Source organism: Impatiens glandulifera, chromosome 1 (genome assembly GCF_907164915.1).
Source record: "Impatiens glandulifera chromosome 1, dImpGla2.1, whole genome shotgun sequence".
NCBI classification, from domain to species: Eukaryota; Viridiplantae; Streptophyta; class Magnoliopsida; order Ericales; family Balsaminaceae; genus Impatiens; species Impatiens glandulifera.
This window is the reverse complement of record NC_061862.1, coordinates 138,608,347-138,631,841: the sequence shown is the minus strand read 5'-3', so window position 1 is coordinate 138,631,841 and position 23,495 is coordinate 138,608,347. Positions and strand designations below refer to the sequence as shown.

The 23,495-nt window shown below is 35.5% G+C and overlaps 1 protein-coding gene across 1 annotated transcript; it reads right to left on the bottom strand.

Moving 5' to 3' along the window:
• Window positions 1-14,729: 14,729 nt before the first annotated feature.
• LOC124919903 (heat shock cognate 70 kDa protein 2-like) lies at window positions 14,730-16,313 on the bottom strand. Its single transcript, XM_047460267.1, has 3 exons — window positions 16,090-16,313; window positions 15,697-16,048; window positions 14,730-15,658 (listed from the first exon to the last, which is right to left on the bottom strand). The coding sequence occupies exons 1-3, from the start codon at window positions 16,311-16,313 to the stop codon at window positions 14,813-14,815; spliced, it is 1,422 nt and encodes a 473-aa protein (XP_047316223.1). The 3' UTR covers window positions 14,730-14,812.
• Window positions 16,314-23,495: the final 7,182 nt, after the last annotated feature.

The following is a 23,495-nucleotide window of genomic DNA, read 5'->3' as shown; positions in this document are numbered from 1 at the left end:
GTTTGTTGGTGTGTAAACTTATATTTTCATCCGGATAATGACCAAAAAATTAGCATTCAAGTTCTAAAATTTTCTCAAAGAGGAACATGAAGGAAATGAAAAATTAAGGGTTGTAGGTCCACAATTGAATTAAGGAATTTGAGATGGTGAAGTTGAAGGATTCAAATACCATCAAAGAGTAGTGTAAAAAATTACTCACAATTTCCAACAAGATAAGATTGTTTGGCACTGAATTTTCTAATTCTAGATAGGTTCAAAAGGTTCTGGTAAATGTTCCTGAAATGTTTAAGGTTATCATTTTTTTATTGGAGAACACTAAGGACTTGTCAAAAGTCAATCTTGCAGAAATCTTGAGTGCATTGTAGATACAAGAACAAAGAAGATTGATGAAGAATGAGAGGTCTATAGAAGGAGCATTGCTAGCAAAAGTGCAATAAAGTCAAAGTAAAAAAGGGAAGAAAAATAAGAAAACAAAAAAGAAAAGTGCATGTTCAAATTCTCCAAGAACAAGTAGAGGTTCTAAACCTGATTTTCGTCCTTATAAGTATTGGGAGAAGAAATGTTATACAATTTTGAGATGCTTGAGAAAGTAGATGTGCAGTGTGAGAAATGTCATGTGATGGGCATCACCAGAAGATTTGCAAAAGTAATCTGTAGTAGAGGATGTGACTCAAGTGAACCTTCAACAAAGAAATGTGGCACAAGTTACAAATCTCTCATTTGTCGTAACCTTCCTTTCTCATTTGTTAATGTTATCATCCTCTTCACTCCGGATTTCTTTGCTTCTTTTAAAACACTCGATTGTATTGAAATATTAGTGTTCCTATAATCAAAACTGTCACATGCCTCCCACTTGTTTCCAATCCAAGGGAGAGGGGAGTGACGTTAATAAGTACAATCTTCAACTTATTCAATTGAACAGCTCCATAAGAAGTCTGTGCACTCTTAGAATTTAAATAGACTAACAAGAATAACATCAACTCCATCTTGGCATCCTCAAGCATTTCTCAATCTCTATGTTCATCTCCTAGAACATGGATTGGTTAATTTAAAACTAAGAGAGAATCAATCCATATATTCGTCTGGGAAGTATATGGAAGAGCCATTTTAGCCCTCTCACAAACTGTCCTCAATCTTCATAGGGGGCATAGGGCTTCCACTTATGCCCTTGGTTTTCTTTTCACAAAACGACTCACTATTTTGTTGTCAAAATCTTCTCCTCTCAAATGGGTAACACCAGACGTGCCTTCATTTTATAGATGGGCTCATTAAGGTTCAAATTATATTACAGATAGGCTCTTTAAGGTTAAAAAAAAGACATCTAAGGTTTCCCTCCAATGTCGAAAATGAGTATCCCACATTTATAGTTCTATTACTAGTGGAAATTGGAGTTTCACCGACAGCATAAGCCATTCTTAAAACCCATAAAACTGTTAGTATTAGACTAAATTCAACAGCTCCAATATCTGTCGGCATCTCTCGGTATTACCTGTGTTAGTAAAATGGAAAGAGTTTTCCCGACAGCTTGAAATCTTTCTGTAAAAGGGAAAGAGTTTTCCTGACAGCTTTCACTTGAGTTGTCGGTAAAATCCCTAGTGATAGTGTTCCAGAACCATCGTGGTAGACTGACGGGTTTAGAAACAACTGTCGACAGGTAAAACTGACAGATTTAGGGGAAATTGTCGATTGATAAAACCGATAGATTTCAACAAAGTTGTCGGTCGCCTTAAAAAAATTATTTATTTATTGTATTCCCCATCAATGTTCATACCAAATATCAATAATACTATATAATAATTATCAATCAAAACATATGTAACTAAATAAAACTTTCATACCAAAAATAAGATCCATAACACGCAAATACATTTAGTTCACCTAACATACATGTTTAATACTGATCCGAAGATGGGAAAAAAATATGATATTAGGAATGCAATTTGTACTTGCATTGCAGCTTAGGTTGATGCTTGTTCAACTCTCATTGTGGCTTGTTCTTCCATTAGCTCCTGTACATGTCTACTACTGATCCGAAGGTGGGGACGAGAAAATCTTGACTACTTCTCTACGCATTATTTTCACCACTTCGATCATCTCTAAAATGTGTAACTCATATACTGGATTCATTCCCATTACCCTTCTATGTCCCTGGGTTCCGAAAACGGTCTCTATTAAAGCAAAGTCATTCATCTCCAAATTCTCAGCTAGCACTTGCTCCATCTTTGTCTACACATTTAAAATAATAAAGTCATACATTTTAATTGTTAGGTACTTAAATGTGGTATTATATTTATTACTTTTTCTTGAGCCAGTGCATTAGGTGTCGGTGTGGGATTCTCTCTAATCGCTATCGGAGATTGAGTCTGTATAAACCTCTCTATGTATGTAGGAAGGTTTTCCTAGAGTTTTTTACATCTCTCGTTTAATTTGATAATATGGCTTACTTCCCATGTGATGGCATATCTCACATTCCCCCTATTCTAGATATCAATAGTGCTCTTTCTCTACATTAAAAAAACAATTAGAATAGTTAATGAATGTTAAAATAAGGTTTCAAATACTATATACGTACCTTAAAGTACTTCGTGAAATAGCTGTTGTCCAAGATGTAATCCCAATCTGTTTGCGAGTACTCATCGGATTTTTTCTCCCAAATAAGTGCCTCATTTCCCTCACCTCTCATGACCTTGGCATGCAAATCACTCCACCATCTATCTCATATTTGTTTGGCATATGTTATGCTAGTTTGTAAGTGAATATCAATATGCTCCGGAAACGTATCAAATGGATCCTAAATAGTAAAATACATGAAGAGACTTTTCTATATAGAGAGATCAATAAAATGCTTGAAATTTTATACTAACATGATTCTTAAAGTTCACCAAGTTTACATCAGCTTTTCAAATTAACCGAGAGGTTTGAGGGAGAGATCTCTAATCTTCTTAATTAAGTAGAATAATTATTCTTCCTCCTTTGGTGAGTTTTCTGGTGTCTTCAACTACATATGAAGAATACAAAACTAAAATATTAAATATTTTGGTAATTCTATCCAAATAAACTATTTTTACATCAAACAAGATAAGAGATAGAAGAATAACAAAAATAAAGAAGAGAACAAATTATTTTCAAATGTCAGGTATCAAACTGCAATTTTTCATCATCAAATACAATAAAAAAAACAAGAGCAATAATTAATCAAGATAATTGATTTATGTATCTAACAAAAACTAATGCCAAAATTAGGGTATGGGCATCAATATATTTAACATAAAAATGACCATTGAACATAAAAATTAGACCACATTGCTCATATGAAACCCATTGAAGGAAAAATGAACAAGTATATATAAATACATGAAACAAGAACAATAGCACTTCAATTCCTCCATAAGTGATCAATAATCAATAAAAACTTATATAACAACTAATCAATTACCTTAAAATATGTTGTTTCCCAATTGGTTTAATCAACAAACTTCCTTCTCTTCCTAATATCAACAAATTCTAAAGAGATTTTTGATTTATCAGTTGTCCCTCCCATAACATATAACTCATACTTACACAATCTCATTGAAGAAAGTAGAAGGAGATTTTGGGCAATACTATTACTATTACAGTTTGAAATAATCTGAATCCTATACTACTTAACAAATAACCCTAGTTCTTGAAACTGATAATTAGTCACGACGAGTCTGAAACCATGAATCCGATATCAGTCATGTCCTCAGAAATTAATAGATTTAATTTGAAAAGCTTTTATAAGGAATCTCACAATGGATGTGGACTTTCAAAAACAAAACTTAATATCACACATGTGTTACGATCTAAGGGATATAAGGACAATTAATATTATTTTCAGTAATTTCATTTATTCAAACTCACCCCTGACTTTATGTTTTATGTTTAAACCACCTTTATTTTCTATTTTCAACAAAGTGGACACCTGTTAGGCCAACTCATCATTCAGAGTATATGTAATTCTGAATACCCTCTTTTGAAGGGTATGAACGTTATTGAATAGTTCTCTTCTCTCACCTTATAGTTCTCTGATCTTTCTTCTCCTCATTTCTATCTATTGCCTTAAACCCTAATTTATCTTCATAGGTTACATCTTAGGGTGTAACAAATTGGTATCAGAGCCGAAGATCCGACGACCATGGTGGAAACATGGAACCAGGCGGACAACGACTCCTTGCGAGCAACATTGACGTCGATTACACAATCACTGGAAGAACAAAGGAAGTGGATGGAAAACAAGGTTAACTCACTTGAACAGAAGCTTGAAAACATGTCTGTAAAAGAGAGCTCAGGTCGAGTAGATTCAGCAGAATCCTCCCGCACTACACCAACCAGAGAAAGGCAATATGTACCCCCAACCCGCTTGACTAAGGTTGATTTCCCGAAGTTCGATGACGTGGATGTGGAAGGATGGCTCATTTCAGTAGAGCACTTTTTTCGAGTCGATCATACAGACGATGCGACTAAAGTCGAAATCGCCCCGATTCATTTTCAAGGGGATGCACGATTATGGTATGGATCCTTTATTCAAACTCGTAGTCCTACAGTTGCCCTCACTTGGCATTTATTTAAAATTGCTCTGCTACAACAATTTGGACCTTCTATTTATGATAGTCCCATTAGCCAACTCATGAATCAAAAATAGACAGGGTCTATACAAGAATATAACATGAGATATATGGCTATATCTCAAAAACTACTCAATATACCTGAGGAGTATGTGATTGATTGTTATCTGGGTGGAATACATGAAGAGATAGCGAATACAGTTAGGCTATTAAACCCAAGGTCCCAAAATGAAGTTATGGCAGTAGCCAAAGTACAAGAATCCACGTTCAAATCTCTGTTTACCCGAGGTAGTCTATACTCAGGTAACCCTCCCATCCTTCCTACACCAACCCACACCCAATCTAATTCTACTTGGCCACCATCTTCTAAACCAACTTATCTCCCACCTAAACCAACTTATTCACGACCAAATTACTCACCTACACACTTTATCTCCCAAATGAATAAGTACCTCCAACAAATAGATCCCAAAATCCTAGAAGAGAAGAGAAGAAAGCGACAGTGTTATACTTGTGATGCTAAATTTGATTATACCCACCAATGCAAGGCTAAGTTATTCATGATTAATGTAGATGAGACAGAAGACAAGGAGTTCCTATTAATTGAAGCTAGAGAGACCAGTGAGGTTATCCCTCAAGTGGATGAAGCATCTATATCTATACATGCCCTTGATGGATCGAAGAATTATCAAACTCTAAGGATATCTGGAAATATAGGTCAGCTACCAATCATTATTCTCATTGACACATGGAGCACACATAATTTCATTAACAGTCGGGTAATGAGAAACATCAATCATCAAGTACAAAAAATAAGTGCTTTGCCTGTTAAAGTAGCTGACGGATCAAACATATTAAGCACAGCAAGCTGTGAAAATCTCAAATGGACAATGGATGGAATCAAATTTATGTCTAACCTAAGAGTTTTGGACATGGATTCCTATGACATAGTTCTAGGGATAGAATGACTCATCACTCTCGGTCCATCTACTTGGGACTTTGAGAGACTAACACTATCATTCTGTAAGAATGAAATCCCATTGTTCCTGCAGGGAGTAAACCAAATGGATATTTGTATCTTGTAAGGAGATAAACTTGATAGAATGTTACAGAAAGGTGCACAAGCAGCGTTAGTTCAGATTATCATACCTCAAACGAATCAATGTCAATTGTTTCTACTTACTGGTCAAGGGGAATTTGAAGAGCATGGGGAAGAGGAATTAAGCCATCTGTTACTCTAGTTTGAAGACATCTTCCGACATCCCAACCACCTACCTCCAATCAGAAATCAAGACCATCAAATACCTCTGAAAGAAGAAACCAACCCAATATGCCTAAGATCATACCGATATCCCTCCCTCCAGAAGGCATAAATGGAAAGAATGGTTGATGAAATGCTTGAGAAAGGCGTTATTCAACCTAGTCACAGTGCGTTTGCAACACCAGTGGTCTTGGTTATGAAGAAAGATCTGACATGGAGATTATGTATTGATTACAGGAAATTAAATGCTGCCACCATAAAAGACAAATTTCCCATACTTGTGATTGAAGAACTACTGGAGGAATTGCACGGTTCAAGAATTTTTTCCAAATTAGACCTTCGTGCAGGTTATCATCAAATCCGAATGAAACCTGCAGACTGCCACAAAACAGCATTTAGAACACATGAAGGTTTATATGAGCTCTTGGTAATGTCATTTGGATTAACTAATGCACCTTGTACCTTTTAAAGCCTAATGAATGAGATATTTAAACCGTACCTTCAGAAGTTTGTCCTTGTGTTTTTTGATGACATCCTAATCTATAACAGCTCAAGATGGGAACACTTACAACATCTAAGGTTAGTTATGGAATTGTTGAGAACTAATGATTTACTTCTTAACAGGAAAAAATGTGAATTTGGGTGCATTCGAGTATCATATCTAAGCCACATTATTGACAAAGAAGGAGTTGTGGCTGACCCCGAGATGTTACAAGTAATGGAAACATGGCCAATCCCCCAATCAATCAAGCAACTGCGAGGATTTATTGGTTTAACGGGGTACTACAAAAGGTTTATAAAGGGGTATGGATTAATTGCCAAGGTTTTAACTAACCTATTAAAAAAGGGAAAGTTCGAATGGAAACTAGAAGCACAAACTGCATTCATGGAATTGAAGAAGGCCATGATGACACCCCCTGTTCTAGCTTTTCCAGACTTTGCACAACTATTTGTGGTGGAAACGGACGCGAGCGGCATTGGATTGGGGCAGTGCTGATACAGGGGAACAAGTCGATCGCTTTCATCAGCCGATCCATACCAGCAACCAAGAATCCGTCATCCACCTATGAACGCAGACTAATAGCTCTTACATTTGTCGTGGAAAAATGGCAATCATACCTTCGCTACAAGTCCTTCATTGTCAAGACAGACCATGAAGCGTTGAAGCACCTTCTGGAACAAAGAGTCCAGACTCCTGCTCAGGAGAAATGGCTGTATAAACTTATCGGGTATGATTTCACAGTACAATACAAAAGAGGAAAAGAGAATATAGTGGCTGATGCTCTATCTCGTCATAATAATATGATACAATGTGCTGGTATATCGGTCTACCATTCTCCAATCATAAAACGTATAAATGAAGCTTGGCAATATGATCCAAATATGATTAAACTCATTCAAGAGTTAACTGAAAATGAAAAATCTCACCTAAGTTATACTTTCATCGATGGGAGTTTGAGGAAAAATGACAATTTGGTGGTAGGCTTTGATAGCGAGCTTCATTCTATTTTGATCGCAGCCACACATTTAACTCCATTGGGTGGTCATTCAGGAGTATTAGTAGCAACCAAAAAGCTGCAGTTGGGTTACTTCTGGGTGGAAATGTTAAAAGATGTATGAGAGTTTATTCGTAAGTGCGATATTTGTCAACGGAACAAGATCGAACCAGTGGCCCCTAAAGGTCTCCTTCAACCTTTACCCATACCGAACCAGGTCTGGCAATCCATTTCAATGGACTTCATTGAAAACCTTCACCCATATGGAGGAAAAACCGTCATCTTGGTATTAGTGGATAGACTCTCCAAAATGGGACATTTTATCGGGTTAAAACATCCATTTACTGCTAAAAGCATTACAGAGGTGTTTATCGACAACGTCTACAAACTACATGGAATTCCCTCATCTATTGTAAGTGATAGAGATAAAATATTTCTTAGCTCGTTTTGGAGAGAATTTCTTAAACTGTAGGGAGTTCATCAAGCGTTGTCCACCGCCTATCATCCTTAAACAGATGGGCAAACAGAACGAGTTAATCGTTGTATTGGTACTTATCTGAGTTGTATGACAGGTCAGAAAGCTAGGCAATTGATTAAATGGTTACCACTAACAGAATGGTGGTATAACACGAATTTCTACTCCGCGAAGAAATCCACTCCTTTTGAAATAATCTACGGATACGCACCTCCTATCCACACTCCTTACTTAGGTGGAGATTCGAAGGTAGACGAAGCTGATCGTTTATTGTTGGATAGTGAAGAAACATTAAAACTGCTGAAATTTCATCTAAGTCGGGCTCAGAATCGCATGAAACAAAAGACAGGCAAACATCGTACTGAAGCACAATTGAAAATTGGGGATTGGGCTTTGGTCAAGATCCAACCTTATCAACAATTATCGGTCCGAGGAAATCACCATAAGCTCCAGAATAAGTTCTTTGGGCCATTCATATTTAGTGCGAAAATAGGGGAAGTGGCTTATTGATTGGACCTTCCAGTGGGATCAAGAATCCATAACGTGTTCCATATTTCACAGCTGAAAAGCTATCAAGGAAATCCAAGCGAAATTACTGCACTTCCTGAGATGAAATCACAAGCCTTAACTCCAGAAACCATTGTACGAGAAAGACATATAGATGGTAACACAAGACAGGTGCTAGTGAAATGATCAGGACATACTGATGAAGATAATACGTGGGAAGACGAGGAGGCGATTGAAATTGCACATCCAGAACTAGTCGCGAATTGGGGAAGAACAAGACATCGTTCGTTTCGCTGAGGTCGTCGAAACACTGAAGAGGAGGGTATTGTTACGATCTAAGGGATATAAGGACAATTAATATTATTTTCAGTAATTTCATTTATTCAAACTCACCATGACTTTATGTTTTATGTTTAAACCACCTTTATTTTCTATTTTTAATAAAGTGGTCACCTGTTAGGCCAGCTCATCATTCAGACTATATGTAATTCTGAATACCCTCTTTTGAAGGGTATGAATGTTATTGAATGGTTTTCTTCTCAGGAAATTTGACGAAATAACCCTCATAAGAGGCTTATTTCCAAATTTAGCATAGGCTAAACAAAATATTCAAATGTAACATTTTCTCTATGCAAAAAGACATTATTGCCCTTAAATAAAAAAAAAAAACAGTTTCCTTTCTCCGTCCCTTCTTCCCTTCAGTTTTCCCTCCCTCTCCTCTTTTCATATTTCCAAACCGCCTCCTCCCCGACGACAACCGATCCAAGCCCACGACCCACTTCTCCCCGACGACGATCTAATCCACGAAACCCCACCGCTCCCCCGAACCCCGACGACTGTCCGAGCCCCCGACGACATATCCGAGCCCCCGACGACGATCCAAGCAGAACAAAGAACGATCATCGTTGCGAAGAACGATCATCGTTGCGAAGAACGATCCAACAAAACCAGGCTTAAAATGCATCGTCGAAGGCTGACTGAATCGTTTTGGGTTTAAAATGCATCTGTCAAAGGCTATTGCAGGCGACTGTGCATCTGTCGTAGACGAATGTGCATATGTCGCAGGTGAATGTGCATATGTCGCAGACGAATGTGCATATGTCGCAGGCGAATATGCATCTGTCACAGGCGAATGTGCATTTGTCGCCTGCGACAGATGCATAGTCGCCTGCGACAAATGCACAGTCGCCTTCGTCAGATGTATATTCCACCGTAAAACCAATCAACTAAGCTCTAAAACCATTCATCCACGACCTAACCTACACCCTAGACTCTAAACGACGAAACCCTAAACATTCTTCCATTTCAGCGATGAAACGACGAAGGCGACGAAGGCAACGGAAACACAGAAAACTAACCTAAATGTTGAAGACGTTCCGGTTTCCTTGGTTTTGTTTGATCGTTCTCCGTTCTGCTTGGATCGTCGTCGGGGGCTCAGATATGTCTTCGGGGGCTCTAACAGTCATCGGGGGTCGAGGGAGCGGTGATGTTTCGTGGCTTGGATCGTCGTCGGTGAGAGGTGGGTCGTGGGCTTAGATTGGTCGTCGTCGGGGAGGACGCGATTTGGAAATATGAAAAGAGGAGAGGGAGGGAAAACTGAAGGGGAGAAGAAAACCAACTGATTTTTTTTTTAATTTGAGGGCAAAAGGTTCTTTTTCCATAGGCAAAAGGTTAAATTTGAAAAAATTATTTGGCCTATGCTAAATTTGGAAATAATCCTCTTATGAGGGTTATTTCGTCAAATTTCCCTTCTCTCACCTTATAGTTCTTTGATCTTTCTTCTCCTCATTTCTATCTATTACCTTAAACCCTAATTTATCTTCATAGGTTACATCTTAGGGTGTAAGAACATGTTCATAATTTTATTTGATTTCTCATCCATATCCGAATTCAGACTAAATCCAAAATGAGTTTCCAAATAGTATCTTAAGAACCCTAAATCATAAGCAAAAGGAATGGAATGGAAGTACATTTAATAGATGACATAGATGCTTATAACAAATTTCTCCAATAATCCAAGTGATCAGAAGAACAGGAGTAGACGAATATATGAGAATTCCACAACGCTAAAAAATTCATTAAAGAAAGCCCTAAATGTGAAAAAAATAAATGAATTTCAAGTATGTTGGCCCCAATCCGATCTAGAAGAAACCTACATATCCAAATTGATCAGAACGGATAAATTTGATCAGAAATGTATATAACCTATGTTATCGTAGACCATATTCTTTGCTATGAACAATAAATCAATACAAATGAAATAGAGAGAAAGGAGACGGCCATGGTGAGAGTATGCAAAAGTCAACGTCCTTGTGTAGATATGACCGCCGACAGTAATTTCGTGACTATTAACTCTATGAGACACGCGGGAGATGATGGGTGAAGCGAGCGTAGAGAGATTCAGGCGGGGAACAGCACGGAGAGAGTGATTCGGTGTGGATAAGTTCTAAATCACTTGAGGGAGCTTGTTTGTGGCTTTGTAAATCAATATCATAAGCTTAGCATGAATTCCATTTTGGCATAATGCTTTGAATAAGATTTGGAAATTTTATTTTGATGATTAATGATTATCTAATACTGAACTTGATTGTTCTTATTTGGTGTGAATCAAAAAACAATTGATTATGAATTCAAGAAGAAATTTATTTTAACTAAAATTAATGCATAAAAAAGAAATTCCACGCTTTTTTACATGGATGGGGCAGCCCAAATCCAGGGGCCGGTACTGCTAACTTGTAATGTCAATGACTTGTGCTATATGTGTCCAAAAAATATATAAAAAATCGAGAATGCTTATCACATTATTTATGAATTTTTGATATACTAATATCAAAATTTGAACACATTGTAAGTTTAAGTCAAACGTTTATTAATTTCAGTATCTATCTGTCATTAAAGTTGTAAGTAACCCAACTAAACATAATAGAAATCTTTAGTTACTTAATGTCACAAACTAAATGTATTTTAGAAACGAAAAGAACATGCTCCCTTTAGATCCTAGATTAGGGCCTAGGTAAAATCCTTTAGAAGAGAAATGAGGTTAGGTTATTAATTTAAATTTAAATAAAATAAAATGTGTAACATGTAATGTGAAAATTAAAAAGGCCAAATTTGTTTCGGATTAGGAACTGTCCAATCGATGATGCCTTTTCCCACACATAACCAAACACTAAGCCCAAAAATATTTCTTAAAATATGTTTTCTTAATTTTTGAGAATTATACAAAGAGGTGACTATTAAAATAGTGCTAAAAGTACGTCAATTTTTGTAAGTTCTATTTTGGTTACTCATCTCAATTCAATTTTAGTGAGGCGACTCTTGAGTGATTGTTTTCTCACCTCATTTTACGAGATTCAAGAGAAAGGTTAACAAATAGATCAAACAAAACCTAATTGACAAAACATATATATATATATATAATGATGCTTAATTTTCAAAGTGTCCAGATTGCCGGTCGAGAGCTGTGATTAATTTGGATATATATGTGAGAGTAAATGGATATTTGGGTCGGATTGTGGGTTGACCCACCCATAAACTAACCAAACAAGTACAACTCTTTAACCAATTAGGCTAATAAGACTTTATAATTTAAATTTAACACCAAATTTGATGAACGCGGGACGTTTTAACAATATAAGTTCAACATTTTAACTAACTAACTAATATATATATATATATATATATATATATATATATATATATATAATGATGCATAATTTTCAAAGTGTCTGGATTGTCGGGTCGAAAATTTGATGTGAGAGTAAATTAAAAATGTTATTACATTTTAATCGTAATTTGTTCTCGGTTTTATATTATTACTCGTGCAAATGCACGGACTACATGCTAGTTTTTCTAAAAATACTTGAGTTGAGCTTTATCATTAAAATCACTCGTATTTTACCGTGGGAATATTCGAGCGAAAGGTAAGGCATGGTGCTCAAATGTGAATTATTTGTGAAATTTAATCCAAATAAAATTCAATCCAAATTCAAATGTGAATTACTGGTGAAATTTTATCCAAATAAAATTCATATTAAATTCAAATTTAAATTAATGGTGAATTTTAATCCATATAAAATTTACACTAAATTCAAATGTAAATTAATGTGAAATTAAATCTAAATGAAATTGACAATAAATTCAAATTGAATTAAGGTACAATTTAATCCAAATGAAGATGTAGAATTTTTGAGAGAGAAAAAATAATATTTTTATTGTTTGTATTTGCTCATGTATTATATAAGAAATCTAGAGCTTAAATAGTAAAGATTGCATATCAATAAAATAAAATAAAAATAAAATAAAATAAAATAAAATATCAATAAAATAAAAATCAAGTTTATTTATAAAATAAAATAAAATTAGGTCAATTATAATTGATTTGACAATTAGCAACAAATCTTTAATCAAATAGAAAATTAATTATTCTCATTGATTTGTTACTATAACATTCAATTCTTGGATTTGTTTCCTTCTAAGATGGGTAGTAGATGTTGAGACTGCCCAACTTGCCACATACTTTCTCGAATCGCCTTGGTGAGTATGTCAGCCACCTGATTGCGGGATGTAACGTAGATGGGTGCAATAGAGTCTTAGGCAGAGATTGAAGAGGGTGTTACCGATGGGATGAAATGTGGATAACAACGAGTTAGCTTTGGATCGCCGGAGTTTCGCTGGATGGCAGTGAAAAGGCTTTGAATTGCTAAAATTTCACTGAAATTTGATGACGACGAGTTGACTTGAAACGCCGGAGTATCACTAGATTTTTTTTATAGACTAACTTAGAATTGCCAATCGTCTTCCCTGATTCAATCCTAAGTGGGTGTTAAGCGCTTTGGGATAGTCGGAGTTGATTTTATTGAGGACATTTGCAGTAGTAGAGCTGTTATCGTTGTTTTTAGAGGTAGATTGTAGAAGATTTTTGTTAATTGTTGCAATTAACATTAATGTCTTGAAAATTGTTATTGTAACTACAAAATACTTATTAATATAACCTATTTAACTTTAATTATCCTAATGAAAAGGAAATGTCAATATAATGAAGAGACAAACAAGGCTAACCATTGGATAAATGATTAGTGGTCGTTGAATTAAATAATCGGTGAATTCTTTTAGGGTTTAAATTCCCGCTATATATATCCCTTCACTCCAATATATTTCTACACATTATCTTATAATTTCTCACATTATAATTCCCAAAGTTTTTTTCTTATCTTTGTGAATGTTCTTTGAGTTTCCTTACTCGACTATTTCTGTTTGAAATTCGGTGATAGAATTTAGATAATTTTGTCAAGTTCGTTGGTTATTTTTGTGTTAAATCATTGCATGTTTCATTGTACCTTGGGAAACAACCACCGACAAAAAATCTCCAGCACAAATTGGAGACAGTGAAACTGTTTTTAAGGAACTGTGAATCTCAAAAGCATCAGAATAATCAAGGAGTTTCTTCATTTTATTTTTTAATAAACTATTGTATTTTTTTATATTATCATTTAGTTGTATTGTGATAATATTTTGTGTTTTTGTTACAAGATAAGATTAACAACAGTTTTTTCGGGTGAGAACCGGGCAGATCATAGGGCTAAAGGTAATTGATGAGAAATTATGGATTATAATCCGATGCAGACATAACAAACATCAGCATGTTCAAAAACAGTGTAGATGTGTACCATCTTCAAACTGAGAAATGGAAACGAGTTGAATGGGCTTTGGGAGGACTTAATGAGTTAACAGTCCCCACACTCACATTGAATTGTATGAGTTGATGAAGAAGTTGTCCGAGAATAACTTCAATGTGTTGGAAAACTGTTTTCGACTCCAATTCGGTAAGTAAAGTTTACTGAGGTCCTCGCCCTCAGGAGGTTGTTATGGTCGGAAGGAATTATTTTATATGTAGGGCCAATATGGTAATTTTGAAAGAATGCAGCCTTCTAGTTTTGAGTTTTTTTTATTTGTGAGATCATGCTGTTGTGTGGAACTATATTTTTGAAAACTGGATGCTTAAGTAAAAAATGAAACTTTATAAAATTAACTCAACTGAATTTTGTGAAGCAATAAATTAAGATACTAGTTTATAAAATACCGAATCATGATCAATAATGCAAATATAAAAGAAAAGCAATATAATTATAATCAATCAACTTCCTTATATGTTCCCAAAATCATTCATTCATCTTCTCCACACAATCATCTGCATTCACCAGTTAATTGTAAGAGCAACTCTTGAGTTTTCATTTAAGAGAACTCAAGTTGTCATCAGAATCAGAGTCTTGTAAATGGTTTGTAATCTAAAGAAGAAGTTGTTCATCTTCCATATGTATCTCGTCCTCCAACTTGTACTTCTCTGCCTCTTGCATCATCTTCTCTATATCTTCTACACATAACCTCCCTTTCTCATTTGTTATCGTTAGCATACTCTTCTCTCCGGAATTCTCTACCTCTGCTGAAACATTCAGGATCCCTTTCTCGTCGATGTCAAAACATACAGTTATTTGAGGAACACAGGTCGGAGCAGGGGGATTCCTGAAAGCTCGAATTTCCCTAGAAAGTTATTGTCTCTCGTGAAGGATCTCTCTCCCTCGTAAACTTTAATCAAAACACTCGATTGGTTGTCGGAACTTGTAGAAAAGACTTTCTCCTGCTTTGTGGGAATACTAGTGTTCCTAGGAATTAAAACTGTCATTATGCCTCCACTTGTTTCCAATCCAAGGGAGAGGGGAGTGACATCTATAAGAATCAGATCTTCAACTTCCTCATTTCCTTCCCCAGTCAAAATTGCAGCTTGAACTGTAGCACCGTAGGCAACAGCCTCATCAGGGTTCACACTTTTGCAGAGTTCCTTTCCATTGAACAACTCTGTAAGAAGGTTTTGCACTTTCTGAATTCTAGTAGACCCACCAACAAGAACTACATCATCCATGTTGCTCTTCTCCATCTTCGCATCCTTCAAGCATTTCTCAACAGTCTCCATACATTTAATGAATAGATCCATGTTCATCTCCTCGAACATGGCTTGGGTTAGTTTAAAACTAAAGTCAACACCGTCTAAGAGAGAATCAATGACTATATTGGTCTGGGCAGTATATGAAAGAGCCCTTTTAGCCCTTTCACAACCCGCCCTCAATCTGCTTAAGGCACCGGGGTTTCCACTTATATCCTTGTTTTTCTTTCGATTGAATTCCAGCACGAAATGACTCACCATCCTATTGGTAAAGTCCTCTCCTCCCAAATGGGTATCACCAGAGGTGGCCTTCACTTTATAGACAGGCCCATTAATGTTCAAGACAGAGACATCTAAGGTTCCTCCTCCAAGGTCGAAAATGAGTACGTTCTTCTCCACCATGCTGCTTACAGATCTATTCTTTTCCAGACATAAGCAATGGCAGCTGCAGTTGGCTCAATAATGATATGCATCACGTTCAGACCTGAAATTACGCCAGCGTCTTTGGTAGCTTGCCTTTGTGAGTCATTGAAGTAAGCCGGGACTGTAATGACAGCGTTTTTAACGGGTAATCCCAAAAAGGCCTCAGCAATCTCCTTCATCTTCATTAAAACCATAGAAGAAATTTCCTCTGCACAGAACTTCTTCTCCTCGCCTTTGTAGTTGATAACGATCATTGGTTTATCTTTTAACCCGGAAATCACCTTGAATGGCCAACATTTTGTGTCACTTTGCACAGATTCATCACTAAACCTCCTACCACCATAAAAAATGATTTGAAAACTATATATGGAATGACATTATAAAAGTATAAGAAGAGAAACTTACCAAAAACAGTGTTGATGGAGTTAATAGATTCCTCATTCTTAGCTCCATCACCTATCAACCGCTCTGTTTCCGTGAATGAAACGTAGGAGGGTGTTGTTCTGTTACCCTGATCGTTGACTACGATTTCAACACGGTTGTGCTTCCATACTCCAACACATGAATTTGTTGTACCCAGATCGATTCCAATTGCCGGTCTTTTCCATTTCCCTTTCTCTGACATTATATATCAAATGAATCTAACTTGATGTCTGGTACTGTTTTTATGTTGTCGTGTATACGCTATATATATAACTATAGTTAGGGTCAGTTGTTGATTCTTGTCCTTTGGTATCCCGAGAATGTGGTTCTAGATAATTATTATGATCCTTTGGTATCCCGAGTATAAGTTCATAATTAATTAATTACCCACTCTCATCTCTCCCTCCATATAAATGAATTGTAGCATTCTCGAAACACCGCCCAAATGATTTGAGTAGTTATAGCCGAATGCAAATTATCACACGTACCTTGAATTGAATGCTCCACCGCGTGCGTGTCCGGATTGGCGGGTTGAAAATTGTGGTTAATTTGGATATATATGTGAGAATAAATGGACACTTGAGTCGAACTCTGGGTTAACCCGCCCATAAACTTAAAACGGTTAAAAATAAAATATAAAATGATATACGTATATTTCGAACTCGCAACCTAATAAAACAAATACAACTCTTCAACCAACTAGGCTAATAACACTTTTTACTTTTAATTCAACACTAAATTTGATGACACGAGACGTTGTAACAATATATTTTTATCTATGTGCATCGCACGAGAATCTTCCTAGTTCATGATAATAGTCACTAATTCACATTGATATCTCCTCCTTCCCGATGAGCATATACATATCTTTATTTCTACTCTTCTTATTCTTGCGCTGCAAAAATCAAGAAGATTCTCCCTTTCAAAAATAAATTAGAGAAGGAAAGAGCAAATTTTAGGGAAAAGGTGTAAAACTTTTTAATGGGTTTGTAATATGCATATGCCTAGCTTAAAATCTAAAATGAAGACTATTGAAAAATATGATAACAAATTTTGATCACTTACAAATTGAAAATTTAAGTTAATATAAAAGAAAATAAATGTATTTGTTTAAACAAATAAATACAAACAGAAAGATTTCATATAATTGAGTGTTCAATATTATTATTTGTTTTATTGTTTTTACCATGTCAATTTTTATTCAATATTAAATGATGAAAATAAATAGTTTGATGTTAATAGTCAAATAATTCTCACTATAAGATTTATTTCAATAAAGGTAATAACATAAAAGTCTAGTTCTACGTCATTTTTTTCACTTTTTTTAAAAGTTTCTCGATCTTAAAACATTTTTCCTTAGTTTTAAGAGCGGTTAATTCGATCCGAAATCATGTCTTATTTTCCTCTAAAATTCTGAGTGGGAATCGAAATGGTAAAACTCGACCCATTCACTATTTTAGAAAATGTTTTGTCGTTTAGGCAAAATCGACCACGACGTTTTCTCAAAAACTCGCTCGTTTCAAAGTCTTTAAGCTACTTGCCTTACATTCCTCTCGAATTTCGAGTGGGATGAGAAACCAAAATTGTAAGCCTAGACTGAGTTTTGTTTTAAAACAAAAGTCGATTTTATAGCTCATTTAAGGGTCATCACATGGTTTGCTCCAAAAGAAACTAAGAAAGAAAAGTTGTATAAATTATTTTGGGCTCGGTACTTGGTTACGTGTTAGAAAAAACATCGGCGCTATGGTCACACGCCCGTCCAGATGAACAGTCTCTACTACATAATAATAAAAATTTCGAAACATAAATAAATTGTTCACTTTATTTTGATTCCAAACCTGAATGGTTCGTCTAAAGATATATCATATGTCTAAAAGGACCGCGTTTATTCCATTTCGAAAGGATGTCTATGATGTTTGTAGTTGTAAACCAGACTTAAACATTAATAAGAAGAATTTAGGAATCTTAGAATGAAGTAAAAATCTAGACTTGTCCAAAATTAGAGTTTTTTATCACGACAATTTTATTTAAATTATGAGGATCGTGTATGAATTTTTTTGTTGAGGTGTTCCTTGCCATTCCGGCGGGTTTTAAATTCCGGGTAAACGGGTCAGGGTTTTCTGTTATGAGAGAGAGTGAATTACAGATCTAGGGTTTTCTGGTTTCCTTCTTCTTCTTGTTCTTTGGTTGATTCAGAGAGAAAGATTGGGGGAGCTTTTGATTGTGGAGTAGTCCAATCATTCCTAGTGTAATCACTTCTTTCATTTGAGAGCAGATCATGTAAGTTTCTACTATTGACATTTCTTTGATTTAGTGAAACTTATCCCTCCCGTGGACGTAGGTCGATTTTGACCGAACCATGTATATTGTGTTGTCGTTTATTGTTTTGTGCTATTTCAGTTTTCGTAATCTGTTTGTCTTCATAGACGATTTGGAAACTGATTTGTTACAAGTTTGATTTCGAAGAAGATCCATAGTTTTGCTATTGCAAAACTCAACATTTTTCTCATAATTTTTAGAATTGCAAAACTTGAGTTATGAGTTCCCAAAGTTTGAAGAATTTGAGAAATATTCCAAACAAGTTCTAAAAATTGGAAAATGATTTTATTTTGCTTAAAATAATTAGTTCACGTCATTAATATTTTTTTTTAGATTTTTCTAAAATGGTTTCGAGGTCCAAATTAATTAGAGAATTCGAAATGTTGGAAATATTAAGCCAAACGGGACTTAGAATCAATTTAAATTAATTCTAGAAGGTGGAGGTAAAACATGGATGAAGGCTTAGTCCAGTGGCTGATTTGTAACCGTTGAAAACTAGTAGGATATATCTAGGATTCAAGCAAGGGTTTTGGATTAAAATGGTTCAGGTTAAGAGACAAGTTGGAAACTAAACCAACATTAGGGAATCCTTGGTATAATGGTTCAACTCGGTTTGTCTATTTGAGATTGAGGGTCTCAATTCTCCTTAAATCTAACATAGTCAAGTCTTTGATTCAAACTAAATCGAGAACATTCATATCTAGCATGAGACAGCTATTGATCATCAAAATCAGATTTCAAAATTTCATCTCAAATATCTTATTTCATACAAATGATTATAGCAAAGTCAAAATGATTCTAACCGTCCTATAATCCTCATAGGAATTCACATTGGCCTTTAAATTAAAACAAGAACATGTTAATCACTCTAGATAGCAAATAAAGATCCTGCAAAATGTTTTGTAAAGGTGATTAAACATGATTACAATCAAGATTTGACTCCAACAATAGTTTCTAAGTACTTCATTGAATGATTTTAGATCACTCTTTTCAGACATCCGCTTCAAGAGGACAATCCACGATTGTTGGAGAAAAGTTTCAAATTAGGCGATTCTCAATTAGGTTGAGTCGTTAGTTTTTAATCATGTAGTTAGCTTTTAATTCATCTCTTAGGATTGTGTACCAACAATCCGATCAACAAATAATGAAGAAATGAAGTAACTATGAACTCAAAAGTTTCAGAATAAATTTCAATTAATTTCTTGGATTACAGGTAGAATTAATGTTTAGTTTAGTGTAAAAAACTTCTTAAGACCTTCTAGCAACTTTCTATTATCTCAGAATCAAGTTTAAAAGCTTGTTTAACGTTTGAAAATCAAAGACAGAAATTGTTATATTAAAGTAACTAATTAACTTAAGATAATTAGTCAATGATTATAAAATTACTGGGTTTTGATAATTTAATTTAAATAATCAAAAATGGAGAAATTGTTAAGTTAAGATATTAATTATAAGTGTAAACTGAGTTGTGTTAAATTAACTCTATGCAGATTGAAAAAAACCGAAAAGAAAAGTTGTCCGGTTGTTGATCAAATTCGGTATTTGATCAACTTCGGTTTCTGTATAAGGCGCTTCCGGTTTCTATCTCCAATTCGGTATTTCTCCAATTCGGTATTTTATCCAGATCGGTTTTTGGATAAACGATTCCGGTTTTATATCGAGTTCAGTATTTTATATAAGCACGTCCGGTATTTTGTTATCTTCCGGTTTTATATTGATTTCGGTATTTTATAGAAGCGCGTCCGGTATTTTGTTAGCTTTCGAGTTTATATCGAGTTTGGTATTTTACAGAAGCGCGTCCGGTATTTTGTTAGCTTCCGGTTTTATATGGAGTTCGGTATTTTACAGAAGCGCGCCCGATATTATATTAACTTCGATTTTATATCAGCACGTCCGGTAATTTATCCAAATCGGTTTTTGGATAAACGCTTCCGGTTTTATGTGCTCTTCGGTTTTATACAAGGCCTTCCGGTATTTAACTAGTCTGACCGATTTTGTATCAAGGCGCTTCCAGTATTTGATTAAATTCGGTATTTAAAGTTCGGTTTTTGTGAAGAGCTTTTGGTACTTGATCAAATTTAGTATTTGATCAAGCATCCAAAATACATTTCCAGCGCATCATCAATCATTTATTGGCAGTCTGACACAGCAGCAGAGCCAGACCTATAGAAGATTTCCATGTACCAAGATCATTCAAATTACATGCGTTGTACGTTCCCAGTACACCACATTCAATTAATGAATATTTGACATACTATCATCCAGTATAGACAAGATAAAAAGAGCATATTCTCTAATATACTATTCTGGAACTCATCCAATCAAATTAGGACATGTGTTCTCTGAAGCAAATGTGTCCTCGGAAGCAAATGTGTCCGTTGCATATTGTCTATTTAAAGAGAAGTTAGAGGACAATTTGCTACACCCTTGCTTCACCGCTCTTCGCCTACTTTCAACCTTTTTACACGAGCTTATGATTACAATTTCTTACGAGTCTTAATCCTTTCTAAATCAATCTCTTAAGCTCTCAAGTTCTAAGAGTTAGAAGTTTTCTAGATTGTTAAAGTTGTATTACATACTGTTCATTTTGTATGAATTTTCAGTATTGTAAGTTGACAAAAATTTGTTTCTGTTCAACATAGTGTTGTGTACTAGGAGTTTGAAACAAATAGTGTCTAAGTCCAGGTTGTCCGACTGGGTATGTGTAAGCGTTGTACTCAAATCAAATCTTCTAGTGATTATCCTTCTCAAGGTTGAGAATAAGGAGTGACGTAGGAGAGTTTTCTCCGAACATCTATAAACAAACTTTGTGTCTTATGTTCTTTACTTTCCTAATCTTTTAATCCCCTTTCATCTCCCGATTCAAGTCCAAACAAACAGTTCCGCACTTGACTTTAGTTTGTGAAGGCTTGCGTAGAATAGAAACAAATATTAACTTCTAACAGAGTTATATCAAAGTGAAGTGTATAAGCGTTCAATATAGTAAGACCATTGTCTCTATTGTTGCACCCGATCTTAACAAGTGGTATTAGAGCAAGTTGTTTATATTCTCAAGCAATCAAATATCATCATGTTGATTGGAAGATCCGTATGCAGGTGTATTTGGCCTCACAAGACGACGACATGTGGTATGTTATCACTAATGGTATGATAAAGATTGAAAAGCCAAGATGCGAGTGGACAAATGAAGATAAGAGGAAGAACAACCTTGATAACTTGGAAAAGAACTCTCTGTATAAGACTCTTAACAAGAACATGTTTGTAAAGATCAGGGCATGTTCCTCCGCCAAGGACATATGGGAGAAAATTATCTAACTTAATGAGGGCAACGAACAAACTAGAGAGAACAAAATCATGGTTGCTACTCAGAAGTTTGATAACATGAAGATGTGTCCCGGGGAGACGATGAAAGAATTGTCATGGAACTTTCCATTCTGGGAAAGGTCTATGGCAACAAAGAAATCATCGTCAAGGCAATGAAGGTTCTTCCTAGTGTTTGGGACATTATAACAACGGTGATGAGGGAGTCAAGAAACCTCCACAAGATGGAGTTGCACGATATGTTTGCCGACCTGAAAGCTCATGAGTTCGAGATGAACTCAAGGAATGAAGACGAGCCCTCATCCTCGACCGTGAGGTAGTAGTTCCCTCGCCCATCAAGTCGACTAAGCAAATCAACGAAAATGCGATGGAAATGTTTGTCAAGAAGTTTGGAAAATTCATGAGGAATAATCAATCCAACTCATCTTCCAATAACAACAATAACTCTAATGATTATAAGGCTAACATTCGTTGTTTTAATTGTAACACTTTAGGTCACTACAAGTCGGAATGTCGGAAGCCAGGGATAGACGACAAGAAGCCAGCTGATCAGAAATATAAGGAGGATTATAAATCATCCAATCATAAAAAGGATTAGAAAGCGATGTTTGTAGAAGAAAGTAGAAGCAAGTGGGCCCAAAGTGATTTGGACTCTAGCTCCTCAAGTAATAGTGATGATGAATACATCAAGTGCTTTATGGATAACGATGAAGAGGTATTCGACTTTTCCTTTAAAGAGTTCACTCGAGAGGACCTAATTACTAGTCATTGAGTAAAGGAAATTGTCTGATCTCGTTTCAACTCAACTAGACAACATAACTGGTAAAATAAATGAACTATCATTTGAGATTGAAAAACTCAAGGAGACAGTTCAATTGTTAACCAAAGAAAACTATAGAACCAACTATGTGATTGTTGCATGGACAAAGTCTGGGGATGCAGTCAATCAGATGACGAGTCATCAAAGGCCTTCCAATTAAAAATTTGGTCTAGGATATGACAACAGCAACCCAGACAAGTCATGCAAGAAGTTGAAACCCAAGAAAGGCAAACATCCTCCTATAAGTTTTGTCAAGGGTACTTCAACTGGCACTCAAGCGAGTCACGATATAGATGAGTCAGTAACTAAAAAGGAACTAAAATATGTTGAACCAACTGACAAGTCACTGTGGCTTAATCCTGAGAGAAGGAAAGTCAGTCAGTCGACTGGACATAGACACAGCAAGAGGCCGAGGAGGTCTCATCAAAACTCATCCTCAAAACACTATGACTAATTTAAAGACAGACAGAGAGATGTCAAGCCTAATACAAGAAAAATTAATAAGACTAACACAAGGAGATCCATCAAAATAACACAAGTATGTCCCCAAAGGACTGATTAACTGTGGACCCAATTAAATGTGGGTAGGGGTGTTCAATATTTGGCTTGAACCGAATATCCGACCGAATTCAAGTTCACCGAATTCGAATAAACCGAATTCGAATTTCATTTTCGGTTTTCGAATCAAATTTTAAACCAATTCGAATTCAACTACGGTTTTCCAATTGGTTTTCGAGTTTGAGTTTCAACTCGAAACCAAACCGAAAACCGAATTCATTTTTTATTATTTATTTTTCCAAACATAGTTTAAGAAACTTCAAAATAATCAAATTAGAATATTTGATTTCAAGATTTAATAATAAAAGAACAAAGAAAGTAAAGCACTAGTGGTCTAGTGGTATAATAGTACCCTGCCACATTATA

Coding starts and splice junctions, on each gene's coding strand:
- LOC124919903 (XM_047460267.1), bottom strand. CDS start 16,313: ATGTCAGAGAAAGGGAAATGGAAAAGACCGGCAATTGGAATCGATCTG. Junction 16,049..16,089: donor ATCAACACTGTTTTTGGTAA/GTTTCTCTTCTT, acceptor TTCCATATATAG/TTTTCAAATCATTTTTTATG. Junction 15,659..15,696: donor CTGCAGCTGCCATTGCTTAT/GTCTGGAAAAGA, acceptor AGCATGGTGGAG/AAGAACGTACTCATTTTCGA.